This window comes from Conger conger, chromosome 1 (genome assembly GCF_963514075.1).
Source record: "Conger conger chromosome 1, fConCon1.1, whole genome shotgun sequence".
Taxonomy (NCBI): Eukaryota; Metazoa; Chordata; class Actinopteri; order Anguilliformes; family Congridae; genus Conger; species Conger conger.
In genome coordinates, this window is record NC_083760.1 from 64,476,767 (window position 1) to 64,501,461 (window position 24,695).

General features: G+C 42.4%; 2 protein-coding genes across 17 annotated transcripts in view; both read left to right on the forward strand.

Moving 5' to 3' along the window:
- cobl (cordon-bleu WH2 repeat protein) overlaps positions 1 to 14,157 on the forward strand; it is a 54,551-nt gene extending 40,394 nt beyond the window's left edge. For 13 of the 14 annotated variants that reach the window (XM_061248072.1, XM_061248063.1, XM_061248053.1 and 10 more), the window contains 6 exons: positions 4,744 to 5,041; positions 6,127 to 6,251; positions 6,381 to 8,152; positions 8,905 to 9,024; positions 10,610 to 10,948; positions 11,987 to 14,157. In XM_061248072.1, the coding sequence (XP_061104056.1) occupies positions 4,744 to 5,041; positions 6,127 to 6,251; positions 6,381 to 8,152; positions 8,905 to 9,024; positions 10,610 to 10,948; positions 11,987 to 12,070 (2,738 nt within the window). In that variant the 3' untranslated portion in view covers positions 12,071 to 14,157. The remainder of the gene's footprint in view (positions 1 to 4,743; positions 5,042 to 6,126; positions 6,252 to 6,380; positions 8,153 to 8,904; positions 9,025 to 10,609; positions 10,949 to 11,986) is intronic. The other variant, XM_061248088.1, reaches the window with a different exon arrangement.
- Positions 14,158 to 17,854: 3,697 nt separating this feature from the next.
- Positions 17,855 to 24,695, forward strand: part of grb10b (growth factor receptor-bound protein 10b) — a 65,445-nt gene continuing 58,604 nt past the window's right edge. Inside the window, exons 1-2 of one of the 3 annotated variants that reach the window (XM_061218682.1) lie at positions 17,856 to 18,418; positions 21,736 to 21,792. The gene's annotated coding sequence lies outside the window, so the exon portion shown is untranslated. Of the gene's footprint in view, positions 18,419 to 21,735; positions 21,793 to 24,695 lie in introns of all 3 variants that reach the window. The other 2 variants (XM_061218690.1, XM_061218673.1) reach the window with 2 other exon arrangements.

The following is a 24,695-nucleotide window of genomic DNA, read 5'->3' on the forward strand; positions in this document are numbered from 1 at the left end:
GATGGTTTTGTTTAGTGATTACGGAAATTTTACTCAATGATTATAGTCATTTTATTACATTGTTTTTTCTTTGACGATAATTTCTCAACTATTTGTTTTTCCATTGATGACAATGACACTTTATTACATGATGACAGTGGTTTCATTTCATTCCGGGTATTTTGTTTTCTCTAGTTTTTCTCAGTGATGACAGTGATTTTCCTGAGTGAAGAGGTTTTGCTTGTATATGATTGTTTGCAGAAAATTGCTAATTTCCTGGTTTTGTAAGGTAAGATTAAATAGTTCAATCAAGATGCACCAAGATTACTTACAGTGACAATCTTCTGAAGTATATTGCCTATTTATAGTAAAGGGGCCTTCAATCAATTGCCATACTGTGTGTAATCCGGTAATATATATCTTTTGTAGCCATATAGATGGTTTTAAGCAATCTTTCTTTGGTTATTCTCTGGTAATTCTGGCCAAGTTTGGTAGAATAATAATTTCTACCAGAAAGTTTTTGAATGTTGAATAACATGTTAATGTTGCCCCATAACATGAAAAGTCAGTAACAAAGGGTGTCTATGTGCACCATTTCACTTCAGAATGGTAAACTAACAGCTCAATGGAAACTGCACCCGGTGGTCAACTGTTCCTGATTCAGGCTCTATGACGCACAGTTGCTATAGTTTCCGCTTGTTGTTGTTGTTTACACATGGTTTGTGCTTTAGTACACCCAGGATATAAATTCCTCAAAGCTTGGATATGATGGCTCCACTCTTTTCCGTGTACAGGAAACCCTTTCCTGTTGTTCCTGGTTTCTAAACTCCTTGCCTGTCTGCCTCTTTCTGACAGTTTACTGTTGTGCACCTGTCTCCCTCCGGGTCAACCGTCGGTGAGCGACCAGACACCTGGCCCTCCTTTCCGTCCTGCTGCCTTCCCATCATCCTCTCCTCTCTCAACTCTCTGCCCTCCACCCTTCTCTGCTGGAACTGCTCTCTCCTCTGCCAAACCTCCCTCTCCTGAACTGCTCTCTGATGTCCACCTCTCTCTACCCTAGCTCATCCCTTTGTGAAGAAATTTTCTGTCTTTTCCTCTCTCCTTTTTATGCGATTTAATGCTCTGTAAATAAAACCTTTTGTATTTATACCTGGCTGAGAAGGGAATGGAGGATAATGGTGTTCCTGTGTGGAGACAAGGACTGCACTCAGCGTCATCTGTACGCTATGCTATGCTAAGTGGAGAAAGTGGAGGACTGAAGGATTTGAATGTTTGGAAATGAAAAGAAAAGAATGTATAAACAATGTGAAAACATCACTCATCAGTTCTAATGAGGAGGGGGTTGTATGTTTTTGTCCAAATGAGCGATAAACAGCTCCATGGGTTCCACGTGTTGCCTTTCAGCAGATACTGTAGCTCTAGACAGCACAGGGAACAGGCTTGGGCTCAGGGATATGGAGTTCTTTGCAGTACCATGTCAGGAGAGTCATAGGAGGGGAAAAAAGAAAAAGAAAAAATGTTTTACACTTTTTGAGTACAAATTTTTTGAGGATGAGATTCTCTATTGGTTGAATTGTGGGTTTGCCTCATTAGCTTTTTTAACTTGACAATTACCCCTGCAGTGCCTTTATAGGTTATTAGCTAGAAGTGCCTTGTTATTGATAATTTATACATAGCACTTTAAAAGGTGTCTTTCACAAGGGCATACATTGTCGTGGCTTCCTCTCAAGAGGTATCATGAAAACCACAAGATGTATTAAAATGGGATATATTTGTTGATATTTTAAAAGAATACAGCAAATTGCATTGCTTTTTTTCATTTCATTTTCATTTCATTTGTATCATGATAAATTTCTGCACATGGCTCTGCTTCATTTTTTGTGTTTCCTACTACTTACATTTTGTGTGCCTTCATCTTATATAGTTTGTTTGTGTGTGCAAATTTCAGCAGCTTTATAAGGAAACTAGTTCCAGATCAATAAAGATATGTCTTAATATGTCTGCTGCATATCAAAGGATAATTAAATACACTCTTTGATATTTTGCCCAAAATGTCTAGTTATGTCATTTAATTGCATTCTTCAAGCACAATGGAATATGAACAATCTAGCTCTGCTGCATCAGATCAAACTAGGAATCAGAAAAAAAATCTGTAATTAATATCTCTATTTCACATGAGATTTATGGCTAAATTCTCTACAGTAGGTCTCTTAGATGACTAATTATTCAAAGCAAATCTGGCTGTCTGCAGCTTTGCTCCTCTGTTAGAAATAAATACAAATTCAGGTAGTTTCTGTAGAGGAGCTGAAACTCTCTTTCGTCTCTGAAGTTGCCAACATGGCCATGTGGCAAGGGTGCAGTTTGCGGGAAGTAAAAACACAAACCGCGCCCTTGCAACAGCACACCGCATAGCTCTGAATTGGCACAGAGAGACCTCAGCTGGAATGTCACAGGGGGAACGGAGTGTGACCGTGTGACCTTGGAGTGGCAGTGTGTGTGTGACATGACCACAGCTGTCTGGGACAGAGTTTGGAAACAGTATGAGTCACCGTCTCTACAGGAACAACACCCCCACCCCCCCCCCCCCCACCCCCCTCCCCTCCAACAGCCCACCATCCAAATGTGAGCGAAACAAGTCTGACTGGAACATAGCATGTGTAATGGGTCTCCTCAGGACGCATTTCAGCCATGATCAGGCAGGTCTTTGTAGACACGGTCTTCTGGATCTTAGGATTAAATCAGTTTCACAAAATAGCGAATGACAGTTAACAGTAACTATGGTTTCTTTAAAAATCAAATCTTTGAAGAATTATATGAACTTGGATTTTTGCTCTTGCTTTTTCATTCACAAGCCCTGGTCCAGTAAGGTTTCTTCCAGGGAGAACCTTTTTCCTGGAAAACAATTTATGTTTTATGTACTTCACTGCCGGTAAAAACGATCTCTGAGTACATGTTCCAGAGACATGTAGTAAGACAGAATGTGACAAAAAGGTCTGACTCTAACTGCAGCAAAAACAGTCAGTTTCTTTAAAACCATATTAATTCACACGCAGCTCCATAAAAAACCATTAAAATGATCGATACATTGTCATTACCTTCTCCCAACACCATGTGCTCAGCTCAATGACTCCAAGAAAAACCTGCTCTTATGTCGCTTTGAATACCCGCTCAGTGTTCCCTACAGTATTTTATTCAGTCACTGGTATCTCTGCCATTCCTTGTCAGGGCCGTCTTAGCGTAAAATCAGTGCTGCTAGACATCAGCATTTGCTGGGTCTCAGTTATGCAGCTGCCTTATGCCATGGCATCTGCATAATAAACGGTCACCATGATTACATCTTATCAGTCACTCAGAAAGAGAAGGGGACAGGGTTATAAATGAGGGCAAATATTGTCCATTAACATGACTATAGTGTTGATGGAATGTTAAGTGAATATATTTCCATAATGGTGAGAGTTTATAGCAGATGATTCCCCTGAAGCATCAGGGGAGCACGCTGGCACAAAGACCACAGCCCCTGAACTGTGCGTCATAAAGAGGCTTTTAATGGTGCCAGCCTCAGCGCTCTGGTGGGGTGGATTTCCCTGTGGTGCATGCGGCTTACAACCCCACTTAAACTCTGGGAGTGTTTAGGTGTTCGGGAGGGGGCGGAATTTACTATGTCAGTGTCTTGCCCATTAAAGTGTCTATTAGACGTTCTTCCTTCAACAGCAAACATCATTTTCAGTGTGGAGTTCTGGGGCTTTGATCTTTGAAAAGATCCTCATTGTGGTTTTATCATGTAAATATCAGAAGCGTAAAACCCTGATACGCCCTGTTGAGTTTGTGTATTAGCCGAATCTGCCATTGTCCCATTATATTGAGTTAAAGAAAGTATGCTAAATAATAGTATCCTGCTGTTACAATTGCACATCACTAAAATATATAGTTTTTTAAATATTTTATCTGTAATCAATTAAATGATTCCAAGTGAAATGGTTACTTTGGTAGTTACTGTAACCTACTGCCAAAGCAAAACAGTGTAACCATTTACATAAAAATGTTGTTGCTTGTCGACTAACGAGGGAGGGAGTTGGGGACCTGTGTATGTTTTGTATTTACAGTAGTTTGAAGTGAGTAAGCATGACATAGTTACAGTATAGTATGCACCAAGGAGTGGAATATTGTGAATTATATATTTGATATTAAGGTAACAAGTTAATTTAGCATTGATGCCCATAGTTGAAATACTTGTTATACACAGTGAAGAGACTAAAGTGAATCTCTTTTTCAAGTTTTTGGTCAGTGTGTGTGTGTGTGTGTGTGTGTGTGTGTGTGTGTGTGTGTGTGTGTGTGTGTGTGTGAGTGTGTGAGTGTGAGTGTGTGTGTGTGTGTGTTCGCGCATGCACATGTGTGTGTGCATCCGCATGTGTGTGTGTGCAAAGCATTTGAAACAGCTAACATCTTCTTTCATGACTCTTGAAATTTTCTTTTCCCATTCTCGTTCTTTTGCCTTTTGTCACGCTTGTATCATATTACCCCCCATAGTGATACTAATACTAATATCAATAATAAATACTGATTGTTATTTTCAAAACTATCATTTAAAAATATAATATGTTTAATCTGGTGAAACCATTTAAAAACGTTCCATTCCATTTCATTTTATAAACCAACTTACAAGTCTTGTGAAAAGTATGTGGATGGAGTACCGCAGTCTTTATTATGTGCGGATAACGTGACCCACCCCGTGCCTCTGCCCCTACCTGGTCTTGTTCCTCCTAGCCTGGCTGCATTCTCTGCAGGGGTGTATGTCGCAGCCGGCCGCAGGAGTGGAGCTGGAGGTGGAATCTGAAACCGTGTCCATGGACAGCAGCAGCAGCTGCCCTGACCAGGGCTACGCAGCCTCCGAGGGCATGGCGGAGGACTCCGGCGTCATCAGCTCCCCGTCTGACCTGGCCCAGCCGGCTTCTCCTGACGGCAGCATCTCCCTGGAGCAGGGTTCCAGCCACGCCCAGGCCATGCCCAAGGACAGCTCCAGCGACAGTGACGAAGGCTGTGCCACCTGGGGTTCCCGGCACAAGTAAGGCGGGACTTGTGCGCTGGCTCAGGGCGCACCGCTTTGCACAAGGGTCACGTTAAAGGCAAATCTTTTCTGGAAAGGAATTTCACATATGGGTGAAAAAGTGCAGGCCATGCAAGCAAAGTCCTGCTTAGGTGCTAGACATGCAGAAAACAATTCCATTAAAAGCCTAACCACTGCCTCCAGATACCCATTCGCAGTGAGTCCCAGTGATACTACAGGCTGAACTCTCAGTGATACTGTAATGTAGACTGAACTCTCAGTGATACTGTAATGTAGACTGAACTCTCAATGATACTGTAATGTAGACTGAACTCGGTAGACGGGGGCGACATGGCTCAGGCAGTAAGAGCAGTCATCTGGCAGTCGGAGGGTTGCCGGTTCGATCCCCCACCCGGGCTGTGTCGAAGTGTCCCTGAGCAAGACGCCTAGCCCCCAAATGCTCCTGACGAGCTGGTCGGTACCTTGCATGGCAGCCAATCGCCGTCGGTGTGTGAGTGTGTGTATGAATGGGTGAATGGAGAAGCATCAATTGTACAGCGCTTTGGATAAAGGCACTATATAAATGCCTGCCATTTACCATTTAACTCCCAATCATAATGTAGACTGAACTCTCAGTGATACTATAATGTAGACTGAACTCTCAGTGATACTGTAATGTGGACTGGGCATTTGGATGGGCTTTTTTATAGCGTTCTTGGTTTTCTAAGAAAGGGTCGTTAAACTTTATTTTCTTTAACTCTCCAGGAACTCCCAAGAACTTCTTCCAAGTTTAAAAAAATTCTGGTTTTCATGAGAACTCGTTTGAGAATTAGGAATGTTTATATATTAAATGTGTGGCCTTTTTTCCTTTGTGAAAGACTTGAAACAATTCTAAGGGCTCATCTTTCCACTTTGGCTGCCTTTGAAACTTGGCTGCTAATTATTGCAAACTGTATTTGTGAATGTAATGTAGTATGAAGTCATTGACTGTTCTCCACGGACTGATCCTTCCAGTACGTACTTAGATGTTGATAAGGGGGTGAGATGGGTGGTGGCCATATTTTTGTGTCAGTTTTTGGTCTGTTTATCTTTGCCTTTCATAGACACAGCAGCGATATTTACCACAAAAGCTTGTCGGGCAGAACAGAGGATAGCTGTGAAGACCCAGAACTCACTGCTCAACTTCACCAGACTCTGGCTGACCTTGAAGCTGACTTGGAAGGTGCAGGCATGTTACTGTTTTATCTGTGATATCAGTGTTTTATATGGCCAATAAATAAACATGAATAAATATATCTGTATAAATATGATACTGCTCAAGTGACCTATTCCCTGCTTTTGCATTTCTGAAACACAGATATTGACCGCACAACGAGCGTGTCAGTCAGTGAGCTCTGTGCGCCTTCCATGGACAGGTCCCCCCTCAATGACATCCCTGTGTCCGTTGTGGATTGTGAGGTTCCCGTGACAACAATAGACGAAGTGCTTGAGGACTACAGGAACAGCATGACCGAATATGAAGCAGCACTGCTGCAAAGCACGCAAGTCTCAAACGGCGAAAATCAGAACTGCTCTTATCAGCCCAATGGCCATAGTGAAAACAGGAACAACAATGCCTGCACGTTTGACAGGCAGGGCAGAGCCAGCAAGGCCCCTTCCCATGAGGTGCAGGGCGTCTCTTTGCCTGAGAAAGGTCTGAACTGCAGCCGGGAGCAGAAGGACAGGAGCTCTGTGAGCCAGGCTACTGACACCCAGTCAAAGCCCCAGAGAGGAAGCAGTCTCCAAGAGAAGGTCTGTCCTGCGGATACACAAACGCCATTCCAGAACATTCCCGGCAGCCTGGGGCTGACTCCAAAGGAGCCTGCAGAGAGCTCTGGAGAAAATGAGGCTGCAGCCTCAATCCAAACAGCCCAGAGTAAAATCACACAGAGCACCACCTCTCGATTCGGCATGAAGACCTTCACTGTCGTTCCACCCAAACCTGCCCTGGTCCAAAAGCCAGCAGGCTCCCTGGTCATGGGTGCCATTAGAATTGATGCACAAGGTAACATGGTGAATAATTACAGTTCCCAAAACCAGTATCGCAAAACACTGGAGTCTGGGAGTGACTCCGAGCTGCCGCTGCTGGGGAAAGCCAAGGCCTTCTGGAGCTCCACAGAGAAGCAGGAATCGGCCACCTCCAGCAGGGGGCATGCTCCCAAAAACCGAGAACCTGAAATCATAAAAGCACCTCCGACTGGTGGGAAAGGGAGGGAAAGACCTGAAGTAACTTTGGGGGATGTTGTGGAGGCAGCTGTCGACCAGCTAGCCAAGAAAGAACCTTCCAGTCAAGAGTCCACACAGCAGCCTATGAAGCCCACTGAACTGGACCAGAGGAGGGACCTGTCCTTTCTGAAGCCCTCCAGGAGGACGTCCAGTCAGTATGTGGCCTCTGCCATTGCTAAATACACTGGGAAGCCGGCTTGGAAAGCTGAGAGCATTCAGGAAACTAACAACACTACCGGATTCTCTGTGTCCGAACAAAAGCCTGCTGGCAATCAAGCCTTTTCACATGGAGCAGAAACACGCGGCACGTACACTCGCACGTCTTCAGAGATCTTCCAAACAAAACAGACCAAGTCCACCATGTTGGTGAATCCTAAACGCTCCCTGAGCTTCCCAGACTACTCTTCAGTGAAACCAGAGAGTGCTGCTGAGCCGAAACAGGACTCCACAAACGCCAGCTCCCAAGACACAAATCCAACCAGCAGAGTATCCCAGTCCAGCAACACTTTACCCCAAAAGGTATCCCAGTCCAGCAACACTGTACCCCCAAAGCGACTTGGTGCATCTGCGCAGATACCAGCATCCCCCACTCGACCAGATGCATCCCTCACCAGACCCCCCAGACCGCTCCATAACTTGTGTCCTCCACAAAGAGGCAGAGACGGGGTGCGTCCAGATCTTGCGAAGAAACCGGGCCCTTTGCCAGCCACCTGCGGACCGCCAGAACCGGAAGTGGTTGGGCCATTCGGGCCGGTGAAGAAGTTTAAACCCGTGGTTCTGAAGTCGGCTCAGAAGGAGACGTCTCTGCACAGCTCCCTGATGGAGCAAATCCAGATGGGCGAGGGGAAGGAGAGGCTGAAAAGGGTAAATGAATAGACAGACTTCATAGAGACCACAGACTACAGCTGAGCCGGGGAGATAGAGATCTGAGAGACAGAGACTAGAGCAATGGAGTACAGAGATGATATATTTTCACAGCACTCTGTGTGTATATTTGTGCCCCCCCCCCCCCCTCCCCCGCTAATTTCTTGTTCTTTGGCATATTTTGAGAGTCTAAAAGATAGCTCCTCATCTTTTATGTCCCACTACAGATAAAAGGTTAAACGCTTTTATTTCAGGGTATTTACATCCATTGGGAGAACCATGTAGGAATTACAGTCCATTTTACACATAGTTCCCTCATTTTAGGGGACCAAATATAATAGGAAAATTAACAATCTTAAATACGTTTTTGTTTTTAATACTTCTATAGTGAATCTATTGCATTCGATGACTGCCTAAAGTCTGAGACTCAAAGACATCACCAGAATGATGAGTATCTTCCCTGATGATGCTCTGCAAACACCAATAAATAAGTCAATCTTAACAAGGATTGTTGTTTCATATTTAGACTTTAAATCATATTTCTTTGCTAAACTAGACACAATGATTGCAAATGAGGCAAGACAATTTGACTAATTTCAAGACTAAAACACTTGTTAAGACAGCAGTGTGTCCTTCAGTTCTTGTCTGTTTCAGGGGGATCAGGGGGGCTCTCTGGTACAGATGTATGTCATTTTGGATGAGTTTAAGGGTTCTTCACTAATGTTTCGCTTATCCATCTGACCCTCTGTTAGATAGTTGACACTACAAGAGAGAGCACTTTGAAAAAACCATCCTTTGTTGAACCTGAAAATGAACACTCAGCACTTTTATCAGCAATCCGAGCTCAAAACAACACCTCAAGACTCAGGAAGGTAAGTTTAAGGGCAGTTTTGTTGTCCAGAAAAACATGTACAGAACATTCTCAGCTGTGTTTTATAAATAACCATATATTCTCACTGGACAGACATGTGATTTTTGTTAAATGTTGAAAATAATAAATTGTAGTGGATATGAATATATGAATCACATGACACACATGTTTCTGCAGATTGGGGGGGGGGGGGGGGGCATTTTTATATGAGCATTGTGTATTGATATGTGGTCTGTACTATAAGTGCTTTTAAAATTCATTCAGTCATTTCATGTCCCACAATGAACATCACAGATGTTCTCAAATGACTCTTTTGTGAGAATAAACATTTATAAATCAGTGACAATAGTTTTCAAATATTGTTTCAATTTTAAGGCCCCTGTCTGTCTGCACTTGTACACACATTCTTTAGAGGGTAGCTATACTATTGCATTGCCTTGACTTTACTGACTCTGCATATTTCATTTTTGCAACCTCACAAGCATAGTCAAATGTCCAGAAAGTGCTTTGTATGCAAGTTTGTCCCAAGAAGACAAACGAGCCCACACTGCGGACTTATTATTTTTTTATTTCATCCAAACTGATAAGTTGAAACTTAGCAATCAGTCATGTAATAAAAACAGTTAAAATTTGATGTTTTAAGTTTTTACAGAGAGAGGTTCCTCCAGATCTTCTAGATACAGCATATTGTTGCATGGTGTTTTCTCTTGAAATGCCAGTAAACATTTGATTTCCTGTTTAAAACAGGCTTTATGTGCATTTGGAATTCAGAGCATTTCCTGCTGTTTGATTACTCATTGTTCCATTCATGTGCTCTACAGTTTTAGAAATGAAAAACTTTTAAAGTTAAACAAGAATGTCGATTATCAGCCATTTGATGTCGTAATTGGCTCTCAGCAAAGTTATGCATTCGAGGGCTGAAATATATTTTAAATATGGAATAAAGTGGTCATCCCATGTATAATCATATGAAATCCCTGATTGAATACTTTTACTTTCTTGAAGCTCCCTTTCACATGTAACCATTTCCTGTCTTGGTTTGCCATTGTTTTTAATGGGGGTATTTTTCTGAAAATCTAGGACTGAATGGCTCATCTATTACTCAATCCCAAAGTCTGCTTTAATAAATTGTGAGTTAATCAGTGAAAGACCCTATGTGTGGGGAATGAGGGGCCCTGTGAAGAGGTCTACCTTATAGATTTTTCTATACTGGTAAACTACACTGATATTGGGGTGTGTTTTTCCACAGGCAGAGTTGTTGAGGAATAGCTCGCCGTGTAATGTAGTACGTATAGAGACGTTTGGGGTGTTCAACACCAGGGTTAATTCTAGAGAGTTGTAGATACACCCGGGATATTGGGCAACATGACAAGCTTAAGCAGAACGGCCTGTTCTTGTCTTCAGTCTACTTTATGTTCTCCTGTCCTGCTTTACATTACTTCAGTTCACTGACTTTTAACAGATGCTTTTACCCGGAGTGACTTGCACTGCGAACAGGAGTGCAGAGATCAGGCGTAGCAGATGGGATGCGTTAGGCCAGCGGTGATTGCGATCTGAGGCTGCACTGACCCCGCTCTTCTGTGCAGGTCCAGTCTGAAGCAGCCTCTGAGCTGGAGAAGTACAGGAAGACCCAGCTGAAAACCAGCTCAGAGAGCGGGGATACATCCCCTCCTCCTCTCCTAGCCCCTCCTCTTCCTCCTCCTGCTTTCTCTCCCCCTCCTCCTCCTCTCTTTGCCCCTCCTCCTCCACCTCCTCCCTCTGCTCCCCCCCCTCCCCCTCCCTCTGCTCCTCCCCCTCCTCCTCCCGCTCTCTCTTCTCGGCCCGAGCCTGGCCTTGCCCTGAGAAGCTCAGTGAACCCCGAGCAGGCCCGTGAAGCCATGCTGGAGGCCATTCGGTCCGGATCAGGTGCCCAGCGTCTGAAGAAGGTACCGTAGGCCCTGATGAGTCCAGTGCTGTTACATCACTCCCATGAACCCAGTGCTGTGTCTGCTCTATTTCCCCAAAGCTCCCACTGTCTGGTCTACATCTCTGAGCCCAGTACAGAACTAGCATCATTTCCACTTCCGTTTCCTCCAGTGACAAACCCAAAGATGTCGATGTCATTTTCATTTTCTTGCCGACTGTCCTCTATCGAGATGGCCTACTTAACTCATAATTGACCATTTATTTATTAATATTGCCTGACAAAATAGGTGGCAGAGGTAGACAGGTAGATCGGAGGAGACGGGTGAAAGGAAGGTTTTTTCTGCCTTAAATGGAAAGAGGACTTTCCAGGTCAGTATGTAATAACTGGATTTAGGTCTTGAAGAAAGTAGAGGTTCAACTTCTGCATTTGCAGTCGTCTTATCCTAACATGGCCTGCTGGACATAAAAGTTTCATATTGGTGCAGCAGACAGCCGGTCATAAATAATACAGTCTCCTCTGCATTTCCAGGAGACAGTGGCCCAAAGGCTCTGCCTATTTCCTGCTCCTCACGTGTACTCCCACGCACTGCCGCAACATGTTCACCCCCAGAGAACCTACTCTACCTCCTGTCCAATGAAAGGCTGTGTGCTGGGGCAGATTTCAAACTCCCTCAGTGGAGAGATGCACTCTGGAGATTATTGAATGAATTCAGAGCTGGTGTTGGTTCACTGGAGGCCGTGTACAGGCCACAGTGCCCATGAAAGGACAACATTCACAAAGGCTTCTGGGCCTGTTCCCCCAGCAGCCCTAGAAAATAAGAGAACTGTTTACATTTCACACCATCGTCTTTTCTTTGTGGTGGCCTGTGTTCATTTTGCATGATTCCTGAAAGGGACTATCATGAATCTTTGTTAGGAATCTTTCTGTCATCAGAAAAATACACTAAAAGGAACAAGGAATTCTTGCACATTGTTATGTTCCAAGTGCAATTTAGAGGTTTATGTAAATAGGCTGTGAAGTGGTTTTATGTAACTATTTATTTGTGTCCTCCCTTTAGGTCCCTATTCCCACTAAAACAGTGATGGTCAATGGGAGACTTGGTATAATACAGACCGCTGCTCCTGCCCCACAGGAGCACTAAAGATTGTTCTGGAGTTTCATCTGCAGCCACCAGCCCAGCCATCCAAGAGGAGCTCTACACGCCAAATGAAGCAATGAATAACCTTTTTGTATTCTTGTGTATGTGTCCTTGAGTATATCTTCTCTTCTGGTCATAGAAATGCTGTGCAGCGCATGTGCCAATGATTGTGCATATATGATTGCGCAAAAAACATATTTTTTTCTTTTCTGGTTTAGAATTGATGTTGATTTTGTGCAAGGTGTTTCCTGCTCAAGGGATATTCACATCTACAGTTTTATGATTGCAACTCCAAAGATGGGTTGATAATCTGCCTGCCAATCACAGCATCATGACACTACAAGTCTAATGGGCCCAAACATACAGTGCTGTTATACTTTAGTCTTTAGATTTTCTGAAGCAGATGAAAGAATGCCTTTTAAACTGGCTAATACTGGGAATGAGAGAAATGGTTGGAGAGCTAGTGCTGAAATCCGTTTCTTTAGAAAAGGTGTCAGACTTATGTGTGATCTTGTACAATATATTACCTAATCTCTAAAAGTCCAGCAACGAATTGGTAGTTGGGTACGGCAAAAGTTTTTCTGGCGCTATTTTTGTTAAGCATTTCTTTTAAGGGGGAATGGAGAAAATCTGCACGTTTCACATTACTTGCTCTATTTGATGGAAGTTAAATGTTTTACTATTTATGTGAAACATTTGCTCCAATTTAGAGATTTTTTTTTGTTGTACATTTGACTTAAGTATTGAATCAATTTTGTCTATTTATGTAAACTATTACTTTGCCTGGTTGTAGGCAGGGTGGTGTAGTTTGCCTATTGCAGTATTACTGGTAGGTGAGTTCTTACTAATGCATTTACTCATGCCATTATTTGAGTATTGAAATAATGTGTCTGAAATTGAAGTGATGAATGGATATGAAGAAGTGTAACTATAGATTGACTATAGAAGTGTTTGAGTTAGAATCGGCACATTAATAAAACTTGTAAAAACGGAAGGCTATATGACAGGCCAGATTGGCCTTAGAGGGGTCTTTCATAAGAGAACATTAATTGTGGGGTTCTTCAAGGCTAGGTTTCATTAGAATTTAATGTCAAGATGGATGGCTTGTTTTGGCCCCGTTTTTTTCATCTTTCTTTCTTCCTGTTTACCATGTTTACCTGCATAAAAAGCTATTTCTTGTCCGAGGTAATTGGCCACAAATATATGGCCATGAAGCTAATTTTTGATACATCAAAAACTACATCAAAGACTCAATCCTGAGTTGCCAACATTGACCTCTAGCACAGTAATGGTGCAGATCACCTGTTGGATCACAGAGTGAAAAGAAGCACTGGCTGTCTGCACAGGAGTTGGTGGATGTCGAATTGATATTGCACACTGAATGAACCTGGGAAAAAACATGACTCATGCTTTGGCATGTTATTAGGCATGAATTACTAAATGCTTGTTGTGAATCTTGGCCCTGGGTTGCCCCTGGTAGGCCCAGTATGACCAGATTTCATGATTGGGCTTAGAGTACAGTTGTTGCATTTATTGTGCTGCTTTCATCATCTCAATATAATTATCTTAGGCATAAGCTCAAACTTTTATGTTATTACATGTTCTCAGCTAAATTATTATTCTGCATAAGTACACATCGGTAACTTTTTACAGCTTCTACTAATTCTGCTCACATTTGAAACTTTCAGAAAGCACTACGAGAATTCACTCATTCAGCTATACTAATGCTTGCCACACATCTGTCTGTATATGCACTGTTGAATATAGCCTTGATAAAAATCCCCAGCCATTCTGCTTGGACACTTTATGTTTGCATATAGCCTAAAAAAATGTTCATTGATTATACCAGAATGTGGTGATATATCCTGAGATTATGTATATTTTGTAAAAGAATAATATATTGCTTTCAGTTATATGACATGTACATGTAGGGTCTTGAAGATGTAACAGAATAGTGTTAAATCAATTGAAGGGCTAAATTTTGTTTTATAAATCATACGGGGCATTGCTTTTTGTTAGGTACTGAATGGACGTGGAAGAATTACACTTTCTAATTATGAAATCAATAAATCCTTTTTGTAATCGCAAAAGCATGTTGTGACACAAATCACTGACTGAACTCAAAAGGTGACCCTAGTTCCTGCTCTCAACCTTTGTGTGACTGCACCCACTCATAGGAGGTGATAAGATAATAAACCTTAGGCCCATTGGTTCTGTGGGAATGCATACTGCATATTCCGGTGACGCAATCACTCTACAACTATTACACCACTCTCCAATCCTGGAACATACCACCCTACTTTACAATGACAATTACTGTACGTCCTCAATGTACTATACCAAGACATTGCTACATCCTCATGATACTACTCAATCTAAAGGTCTGCTTGGCAACAATTTACCTAATTGAAGCATTGGCAGTCATGTTTCCACATTAGGAGAAATGATGTGAACAGCTAGCCAGCATTCCCCATGTGTATTATCATAAGCATATAGTAAATTTCTCGAAGATTAAGGGCCAGTTTCTCAGACACAGAATAGGCCCATTCCTTGATTTGAGAGATTATCCATACAAACTCAATTTAGTCCAGGACTAAGCTTAAGTTCATGAAAGTCCATGAAAGCGGCCCTAAGACATTTGTTTTATAGTGTACATTATGACTCCATCTGTGCTATGGATGTCTTTGACTGCCTTTTCTCTGACACCACAAGTGTGTAGTTTCTGCTTGAAATGGTTCCTGTTGCTGCTTCCTTTGAGGAAGCTGCAGGGGGTGTTGAATACTTTGTGTAGGGATGTTTGTTGTTGCTTTCATCTGTGTAGAGTGTGGGAAGAAGAGAGTCTGCTAGCCTTGCCGCCCCAGTACAGCACATTCTGTTTTTACAACCAGCTCCTACTTTTCTCACACAACAGCCATGCATTGCTTAGATATGTCAGCCCACGAGGTGAGATAAAACTGGACAGGGCTTTCAGAATGGGCTCAAACATTTACCACAGATTGGCCCAGTACATGCATGTTATTAACATTCAATGATTTCTTATATTAAAGCCCAGCTATAGTTATAGAGCACAACAGCTCCATAACTCTAACTCTGGAATTTATTATGACTTTCTTCCTGCAGTGTGGTATTCAGTGATGTATGCACATAACAGCCAACACTGAAGACCGTAATGGAGTCATTCCTGCTCTGTTCCATTTACATTCAGCTTATTAAACATCAGCCTGCCTTGCTTGACTAGTTTGACACAAGAGCAATGTGCATTGTTGCATTGCACTGCAACAAATGCAGTGCAGTTCTCTCCATTTTTTTAACTGTTCCATAGTCTTGCCCAAACAGTGGCTTCATAAACAAGGAACAGCACTAGATCTTTGATTTTTCAGAACATCTATTTCAAATTATATTATTAACAGACAAGCTACATAAATAACTGTCCAGACAATCGATCAGAAAGCCTTGTAAGAGTTTGCTAAAGTAATTAGACCTATTTATCTTAACTCGCATAAAATGATTACAAGAACAGAACTGGCTTCTGCCCAAAAATAGAACTGCTAGTTAGCCAACCAATTCTTCCTCTGCAAATCTCGGCAGAAGTCGCCCCGTTAAAGGACAGCCCATGAGTGAGCCAAGGTGCAGAAGAAGAAAATGGGGCTTGTACGTTACCTATCTTAAACATTCAGGAATGTGGAGGAGAGCCCCGTCTGTCGTCAGTGGTTCCATTCCAAAAGTGCAGTTGCAACTGTAACTGTTAACCTGTCTCTGACAGGGCTGCAGGTCTGAGCAACTATGTTTAGCCACAGACAGAAACATTTCAGGGAAATCACATTTATTCCCACTGAGAACATGGGTGGAACATGCCCTGCATGCACAATGGTGTGGGGGAAGGATCTCGGTGAAAGGAGTCGCTCCTGGACACAGATAACCCTGTTCACACATGACCGAAGGGCATGCCATTACTCTGGCCCTCAAAATGTGCACTGCACCAATGAAAACATTTGGACTGATCTGAAAGGTGTAAAGGCTGTTCAAAGTGAAAAGATAGCTGGTATGATATTGCTTAGATACCACCTAGATTAACACAGAATTACATTAGGGGTAAAACGGCTTCCTGTGTGTCAGTTCCTGAAAAGAAAGTAAATGAGAAGATGTCTATTGTGGAGGCTGTGAATCCAAGCGCAGTGAGTCACCTCACATGATAGCCTGTGATTTCCTCTGTGTCAGTAGGACAGGTTGCCATCGCTCTTCTGTGTAATCATTTACGGCTAAAAAGACTGGCCACACATCAGCCACAGAGGAAGTTGTTTCTGCCAGCACATTGAAATGCAGAACACCCACCTTCATAAATAATGCATAAGTGTATTCATATTGTAAAGAAATCCATAGTGTAGAATGTTAACATACAAGTAGGATTAATCATAACATAGGAATGTACTCACCAATCACTTTATTTGGAATTTTTTACTTTATTACACCTACTTATTCATGCGATTATCTAATCAAGCAATTGTGTGGCAGCAGTGCAATGCAAAACAATCATGTAGATATGGGTCAGGAGCTTAAGTTAATGTTCACATCAACCATCAGAATGGGGAAAAAATGTGATCTAAGTGACAGTGGATTGATTGTTGGTGACAGACAGGGTGGTTTGAGTATCTCAGAAACTCCTGGGATTTTCACACACAATAGTCTCTAGAGTTTGCAAAGACTGGTGCAAAAAACAAAAAAACATCCAGTGAGCAGCAGTTCTGCAGACAGAAACACCTTGTGTATGTACTAATTCTATGCAGATCATGTATATTTAATGTGCTGTCCTTAACTTACTCCCCTAGTGGTGGGAAACCCTCATCTGTGCCCAATCAATGTATACCACATGCAGGTTGATCAAAACCATGTTCATATGGGATTGATGCAAAAATGATGTTAAGTAGAGGGAATGAGAGGTTTGGTGCACTGTGTGTACAAAGCCCTTTAATGCCCTGCAGCTCTGGGGGAAGATCACACCATGGGGATGCTGTTGTTCTCACCCATCACTGTCAGATGGCAGGCTCACTCCTTCCTTAGTTGTAGAAAGTTCCAGACCATTAACCCTTTGCAAAGCAGAATACAGGAAGGTTTCCTATTATTAAAAAAAATAACATGAATTAAGCATACTTGAACCAGGGATGATTTTAATTCAGATTATCTTTAATTCAGACTATTATCTTTCACTTTTGCTTTGTCTCTCAGACAGAGCTACTGTCTTGCTTTCTCTCACTTTCCCAGAAGCACATGCTCTCTTTTTGTCTGTAAACATAACAGAAATAGCTTTGCTGGTGAAAACAGACAAATATAAATAAATCAATAACACCACTTGCACATCAGAGTAAACTGGATTGTTGTCAATTGATCTACATTCTATCTTCGATCTTGTTTGTAGAAAGACGCATTTTTCATGTATACCTTGAAATGTATTTTATAGTCATGGGTGAATAATCTAGGGAGTAATTTATGGTCAATATGAAATATACATACCAGCATAAGTCAAATTCCATGCACATTCAGTAGGCCTATCATTTTATGAAATCTTGCTTACAAACACAAGAGTTATGACTAAAGTCAGTCTGGCTGTCATTTTTAGGAGGATTTAGGACAACCTTATCAAAAAAGTGACGTCAGTACCTCGCACTGTTTTTGTTTTGTAACGCCGTGCAGTGCTTGCCCAATACTGTCACGCGCTTTGTGCGTTTAAGTTCAGTTCTACAATTGTACATGCCCCGTTTACTTCTGGAGTGAGAGGATGCCGGGACCTCAGTGGTTATAACTAGGGGTGTGTGCTTGCGGTAGGCGGAGTGTGCCATTTGCCCGACTATGCAAAGCTGTACATTTTATCCAGACTAACTTACTGGGAAAATATAGCATACATTATAACACGTTTAAGTGGGTTCATTATTTTGAGCGTGTTGGATCCCAGGGAGGCCTTTTGCACTCTTTACGAATCATCATTCAAATTGAATGGGTGGGGTTTGCAATGAACGATACCGAAGTACAGTTTTTCAAGCAGTGTTCAGTTGACCGGTGTTGAAGCCTGGATACCCGACCGGGAGGTGCCAGTGAGACCCACAGAGCGTAGTGGTGAGACCGCTGGCGGGTGTGCGTGAAGAGGGGGGAGGTGCCTGTGGAGTAGGTGGAGTTCTCTCGCGTGTGTCGGAGAGTCAGCTGGGCGAGGACCTTGTGGACGCTGCCTGTGTCCAGCGGGAATCTGGCCGTGGGAGACTACAGGAGTTCAGCTCGAAGTTACGTTCGTCGAAGGCTGCATCGCGAGTAAAAACGCTTGTCTACTGTGGTTTAATCGTTTGCACACGGAAAGACTTCAAGGTGAGTCTTCCTTCTCGAGTTAGAGGTTTGTCCTATGTTTTAAATGGGAAGAAACTGCAACGATCCCTATCTACAGCGCGAAAGTTTTGATTGCTGTGAATTTGTCTGTGGAGATGAAACGCAGTTTGGTTGTGCAAGTTGCGGCTGGTTGAAAGTTCAGCGGGGGGTTTAGGAGTCGGGTGGGTTGTATGAACTGCCCATCTACCTGTTTGCCACATTTCTGTGTATTGACTATATAATTAAGTCGACCATTATTAATTTCATGCACATGGTTGTAGATGTTTCAGAAATTACTAGGGATTGCTGTTAATTGATAAACTATGAAGTCAAAGGCTACCTACAAAATGTTGATGATAATGTTTTGAAGGGTGCTTCTTAGCTAGTTGGCTATCCAAGTTAAAATCTTAAATAGGTGGTTTGGGGCTTTTGTAGTCTACGTGCGAAGATCCAGGGACTATCTTTAAATCCACTAATGTTTTAGGTCAGTTGCGTTTTTACGAAAGATTATGTTATTCTGTTCCAGATAAGTGTACACGGTTGTTGTGCAATGTATGGTAAAGTCGAGCACGTAACCCCACAACACAAGTAGGCTACTGTAGACACGGCTATATAATTTTGTTACAACCTACATGCTGTGTGCTTGTGCGCTGGGTATAGATGGCTGAGCCTTTAATAGCCATTATTATCTCTTGGTGCGTTTAAATGTTTACTTGGGTTAAACGGTCGAAGTTCCAAATGAACTTCTCTTCAAAAGTTGTAGGCTATTTATCTATGGACGTTTTGGCACTATAATATAACCAGACGATGAATAAACCGAGTGCCGCTTGCGCTACATTCCCAATCTGGTATTGATTATACGTACATCCGATTTACATGAAGATTTAGAGATTTGCTCAATTTGGGGAAGGCAGATGTTTACTTTGGCGTTGCTGAATCAGCAGTTTTTTTTGGAAGCGTTCTGCAGCGCTATTATTGGTGGGAACATTGATCTGCCGGTTTATAATTAAGGCGTTGGACCGTCGAAATCATCAAACTTTAGAGAAACGTGTAAGATGATCACTATATTACCCGAATACAAGCTAGTCATTTTTTATAAGCACGTATACTTCGCGCATCACAAATGAAGTTGCATTCAATACAGAGAATACTACGGTTCCCAAACGCCGTATCATTGACTTGTTACGACAGAAGGTTGTTGACTATTAAAAAAAAAAAGAACACACTGTACTTAAGGATTGCAATTTTCAAGCCTCGACACACAAAAATCACGTGGGTCAGTTTAATGTGGATGGAGGTGTTAACTAACACAATTGCAGTTGTCATTATGTCTTGTCGACCGTCTTAAGGGTGGAAGAAAAATGTTAGGCAATACAATTTTCATAACCTAAAACACATCCAATCATTAAGTTGACGCATCTGCAACTTAAACAATAAAGCGAATGCTTAGTGTCAGAACATGGGATTCATTCAGAGCACTTGTATGGATAAGTTATTTTAGGCTGGTGCAGGTGGAGTACTGTTTGCCCTAGAGTATCAGTAGGAACACTAAAACAGGAGTCGGCATCAATTTGTCCTTTCTTTAATGGACAGCACAGCACAAGGCATTGGATGGCAAGTTACATTTTCTGCAATTTGGTTATACATATGGATGAAGATATCTGGTTGGCGGGTATGGGTTTGTGTGATCTGCAATGGAAAATAAACAATAAATTCCATGTACATAAGACTGCAATGGGTGAAATGCTGCACCATGAGCTTTCTGTGTTTCTCCAGCTATGGAATAGTCGCACACTTTTAGAAAATTAATATAATGAAATAATTTAAACTTCGGGTCTGATTTAGTTAAATGCCAGCATACTCTCTTGATGAATGTAAAGTTAACAATCAAAGATTAACATGTAGGCTAGCCACTTACTGGAATACTCTAGCTGCCATTTGGTGCCAAGTAAAACTTAACTAGGCCATAAACCCAGACAATGAGAATTCCAGTAGACGTCCAAAAGTATGGTGCACCTGGAGCCTTGAAGCACAAGGCAATTTTCTGCTTGGACAACTGTAGGTCAGCATTGAGTTCTGCAAATGCCTCTCATATCTTCCTTTCCCCACCATTGAAATTAGTGCCCTGCTCTTAAATTGGCTCAAATGGTGTGCCTGATGAAATGAGGTCCATCAAGAAAGAATGTTGGCAGCACGAAGACACAGCTGCGCACGCCTTGTGGTAATGCACTTTACGATAATGCCCGACCGCTTCTCAGTGCGTCTTCCAATCTTTACTTCGAATGGCGCAAAATGGTCCATGCTGGTCTGTAGGCAGGGGTGCTGGTGGCTGGTCGGCCATTTTCAGCTGAGTTGGGTTTGCTTACCACATTCAACCGCTTGTGCAGTTTGACTGATATTTTTGGGATTGGGTACGTTTACATGATCTCGCTTAAGACCTAGGTGAGTTGTCTTGGATCAGCAACTTTGAAGTTGGATGGTGTGGATCCAATGACAAGAGTACGTGAGACTGATAGCACCACAGAATATATTCTTCTCATGCTCATTTACCTCTGCTGCATCACCAATGTGAGCTGCTTTGGGCTATGACATAGGGGTTTCACAAGAAATGCGGGCTTTGGGTCCACTTTGTGTAGCCTGCTGAATTGAGGCCATGCCTTGGGTGAGGTCGTCAGCAGCATTACTGGTGGAGTCCACATAATGCCAGGGATGTGTTGTCTTGAGGATGGTTGCTGTAATGCTACTTTCCTCAAGTCTTCTGTTTGTGGGTAGGTTGAGTGAAAATCAAGAGCTGATCATGGCTACAGGTGCGATCGAAGAGCTAGAAGAGACTCCGGGAATAATTAATTACGAATATTTGTGAATTCTTTTGATGGACAATTACACAAACTCTCAGAAAAGGGGCCTGGGAATAATGGAAAAGTCTGGAATAAGTAGTAAAAAAGGGAATTTTTTTTAAAGTACCTGGGCTTCAGATGCCAACAAGCTGCAACGCTGCTTAAATTTAAACTTTTTCTGTCGGTAAAGGGTTCTTGTTGCTGCCGTGCGCAGTCCTTTCTTCTTCTTGCCTCAAGGTCCAGGATTTGAATCAGTGTCCTATGTCCGTATGTTCTTCTTGCATTTGATCAGGTGTCATCCTACTATCCAAAGACGTGCTGCGTTGATTGACATCTCTAAATTGTTCCCCATATATGGGCTGGATTTACACATGTAACCACATGTGTGTCCAAGCCATGTATTTGCAAGTATGAGTGTGTGTCTGTGTGTGCCCTGTGAAGGAGTGACATCCTGCACCTGCCTCCTTATGCCCTGTGTTACAGGGATTCAGTCCTGGTCAAAGTTGCCCCTGCAGGACAGAGTGAACTCCAGATTAAAAGGTAGATTCGTTTTCAGATGTTTTTCAAGCATAATAATAATAACAATCATCGCCACCATGTTGGATTACCACCATCATTTTCTTCTTCTTTTTTGTCTTTTTTCTTTATGTCATGCGGTAGTAGCCATACAAACCTAAGGGGCTGCCATTTGATTGAAAAAAACATATAGCACATGATCACACGGAAGCTGTAATCTTGCTACTAATTAGCTGTCTTATCAACACCCAATATACACTCAGTGAGCACTTTATTAGGTATTATTATAGAAGACTTAAGTCTTCTGCTGTAGCCTATGCACTTAGAGGTTTGAGACGTTGTGTATTCAGAGATGGTGTTCTACATATCAGTTTTGTAATGTGTGGTTATTTGCGTTACTGTCACCTTCGACCAGTCTGGCCCTTCTCCTCTGACCTTTCTCATTCACAACGTGTTTCTACCCGCAGAACTGCTGCTCAATGGATATTTTTTGTTTTTCCGCACCATTTTCTGCAAACTATAGACTGTTGTGCGTGAAAATCCCAGGAGATCAGCAGTTTCTGAGATACTCAAACCACACTATCTGCCACCAATCATTCCACGGTTACTTAGATCACATTTCTTCCCCATTCTGACATTCGGTCTGAAAAACAGCTGAACCTCTTGACCATGTAGGGGCGGCCTGTAGCGTAGTGGTTAAGATAAATGACTGGGACACGCAAGGTTGGTGGTTCTAATCCCGGTGCCACAATAAGATCCGCACAGCCGTTGGGCCCTTGAGCAAGGCCCTTAACCCTGCAATGCTCCAGGGGAGGATTGTCTCCTGCTTAGTCTAATCAACTGTACGTCGCTCTGGATAAGAGCATCTGCCAAATGCCTATAATGTAATGTAATGTAATGTCTGTGTGCTTTATGCATTTAGTTGCTGCCACATGATTGGCTGATAAAATATTTCCATTAACAAGCAGGTGTGCAGATGTACCTAATAAATTGCCAAATGACATGTAATGTAATAAACTGATCACTGCGTGTGTATCAGTGGTGATGTTTTTTCTGCAAGCTTTTAGCGTGACCTCTGAAGTTTGAGTGCAGTATGGGGCATAATTAAAGGAAAAAAAGAGGAACAGAAGGCAATGCACCACATGGTGGTGATGCTCATTATTGTGCTAGAGAATATTTCCTAATTATCATTGCAGTATATTGCCTAGAGGCATGAATTGTATCCGTGTAAATCATGTATCATGCATTGCTGAGTTAGCTGGATAACTGCACTGAGTAAAACCTGGAACCCTCCTAAATCTGGAGCATGGACTGAAGCCATTCTGGGTTGTATGCAGTGCCATTATTTAGCTAACCCGGCAATCGTCCTTCATGATACAGGCCCCAGGCCTAGTCTGAATACAGCTAATATTATTCTTTGCAAAACAGTGATAATTCTTGGGACTATATCCAAGTGCTAAGAGTTATTCACTGACAACCATTAAATCTGATCCATTCATCCTTCTCATGCTGGGCTGTAGTCCCACCAGGAATGAAAGAAGTAAGGTGCTCATTTAACCTGGATGGCAGTAATGCTAAAAGTGCTCCCCTTGATTACAGAATACCTCAGGAATAAGATGTTCAATCCAGGATGCTTTGGCAGGAATGTATGCTTCTTAAGATTCTGTGGTGATGAATATTGGGGTTTTATTACGTTTGTTGGTGAAGTGGCATTACAATGCTCCAAACTGCTCTTAACTGCTCTAAAATCTGCATTGTTTGGAGCACTTGTTAAAAAAGTGTACAGCATGCTTTCAAATATTCTGTTTGCTAGGATGGCCCTGACTCACTGCTAACCATTCACCTCTGCACGCTCTTGCTGCGTATAAATTGCCTTCTTCGAAGTTCCGACTCATGTCTGTTTAAGCTAAATTTGTGGACTATGGAAGAAGCTTCTTGACATCACATGGTTTGGTAGAAAGCACCGTCCTAATGAATAGTGGAGGCAGCTGCAGTCTGAATGGCTGGTGAACACAACTAGCCATTCTAAACTGGAAGGGACAAGGGGAGGAGTTTTAAAAGGCATAGAACCATGCAGATTCATATAGACACAGAATTCATGGGATGAACAAGTATGGCCTTCCAAACCAAGGGTACCGCAAACCCTTTTTCACTGGGAGTGCATGGTGCCAGAATTATGTTGTAGCCTGTTGGTGAGTGGTCTCACATTTGGTTCCGTCCACAATGCCTTCTAGATCTGTAAGATAATTTTAGAAACTTTCATTCAAATGTTTAAAGCATTTTAAAAGCCCATGGCTAAGTAGTTCAAGAATAGCCGAGAATATCTGACATTGAATCTCGAGGCAAGGTAACATTATAGTATTTTCATTTGGGTTTGGACTAATGCCCTTTTTGTGACAAACCCTCAAAATTATGTGAGATATTCTGAATTTCATATCCTAGTTATTTATCGTCTTTATCTATGTATTAAAACATTATTTTCTGAGGTATCTTGCTGCTCTGCTTCTCCCTTGTTTCTACACAGCCTGCGGATAAACCTTTTCAAGGAAACTTCCATAGTGCCACCTCAGAATTTTAACATTAATTATAAATAAACAGCAGTTATTATCGGCTACCTCCCCCCCCCTTCAAGTAGATGGAAAATGGTTCATCTGAAGTGGATAGTGCTCCTACTGCCCTTCCTCTCTCTCTCTCTCTCTCTCTCTCTCTCTCTCTCTCTCTCTCTCTCTCTCTCTGCCCCCTCTCTTCCTCTTTCTCTCTGCCATCCACTGTTTCAGTTGCATTCCATTCTGCATTGCGTCAGTTAGCAGTCATTCAGCCCTCACTATACAGGCCCTAATACCCGTCGCAGTGGGCAGGACTGTGATGCCATGGCCCAGGACTCTGTGGGAATCAGGAGTGTGCACACTACATGCCTCTTGGAACGC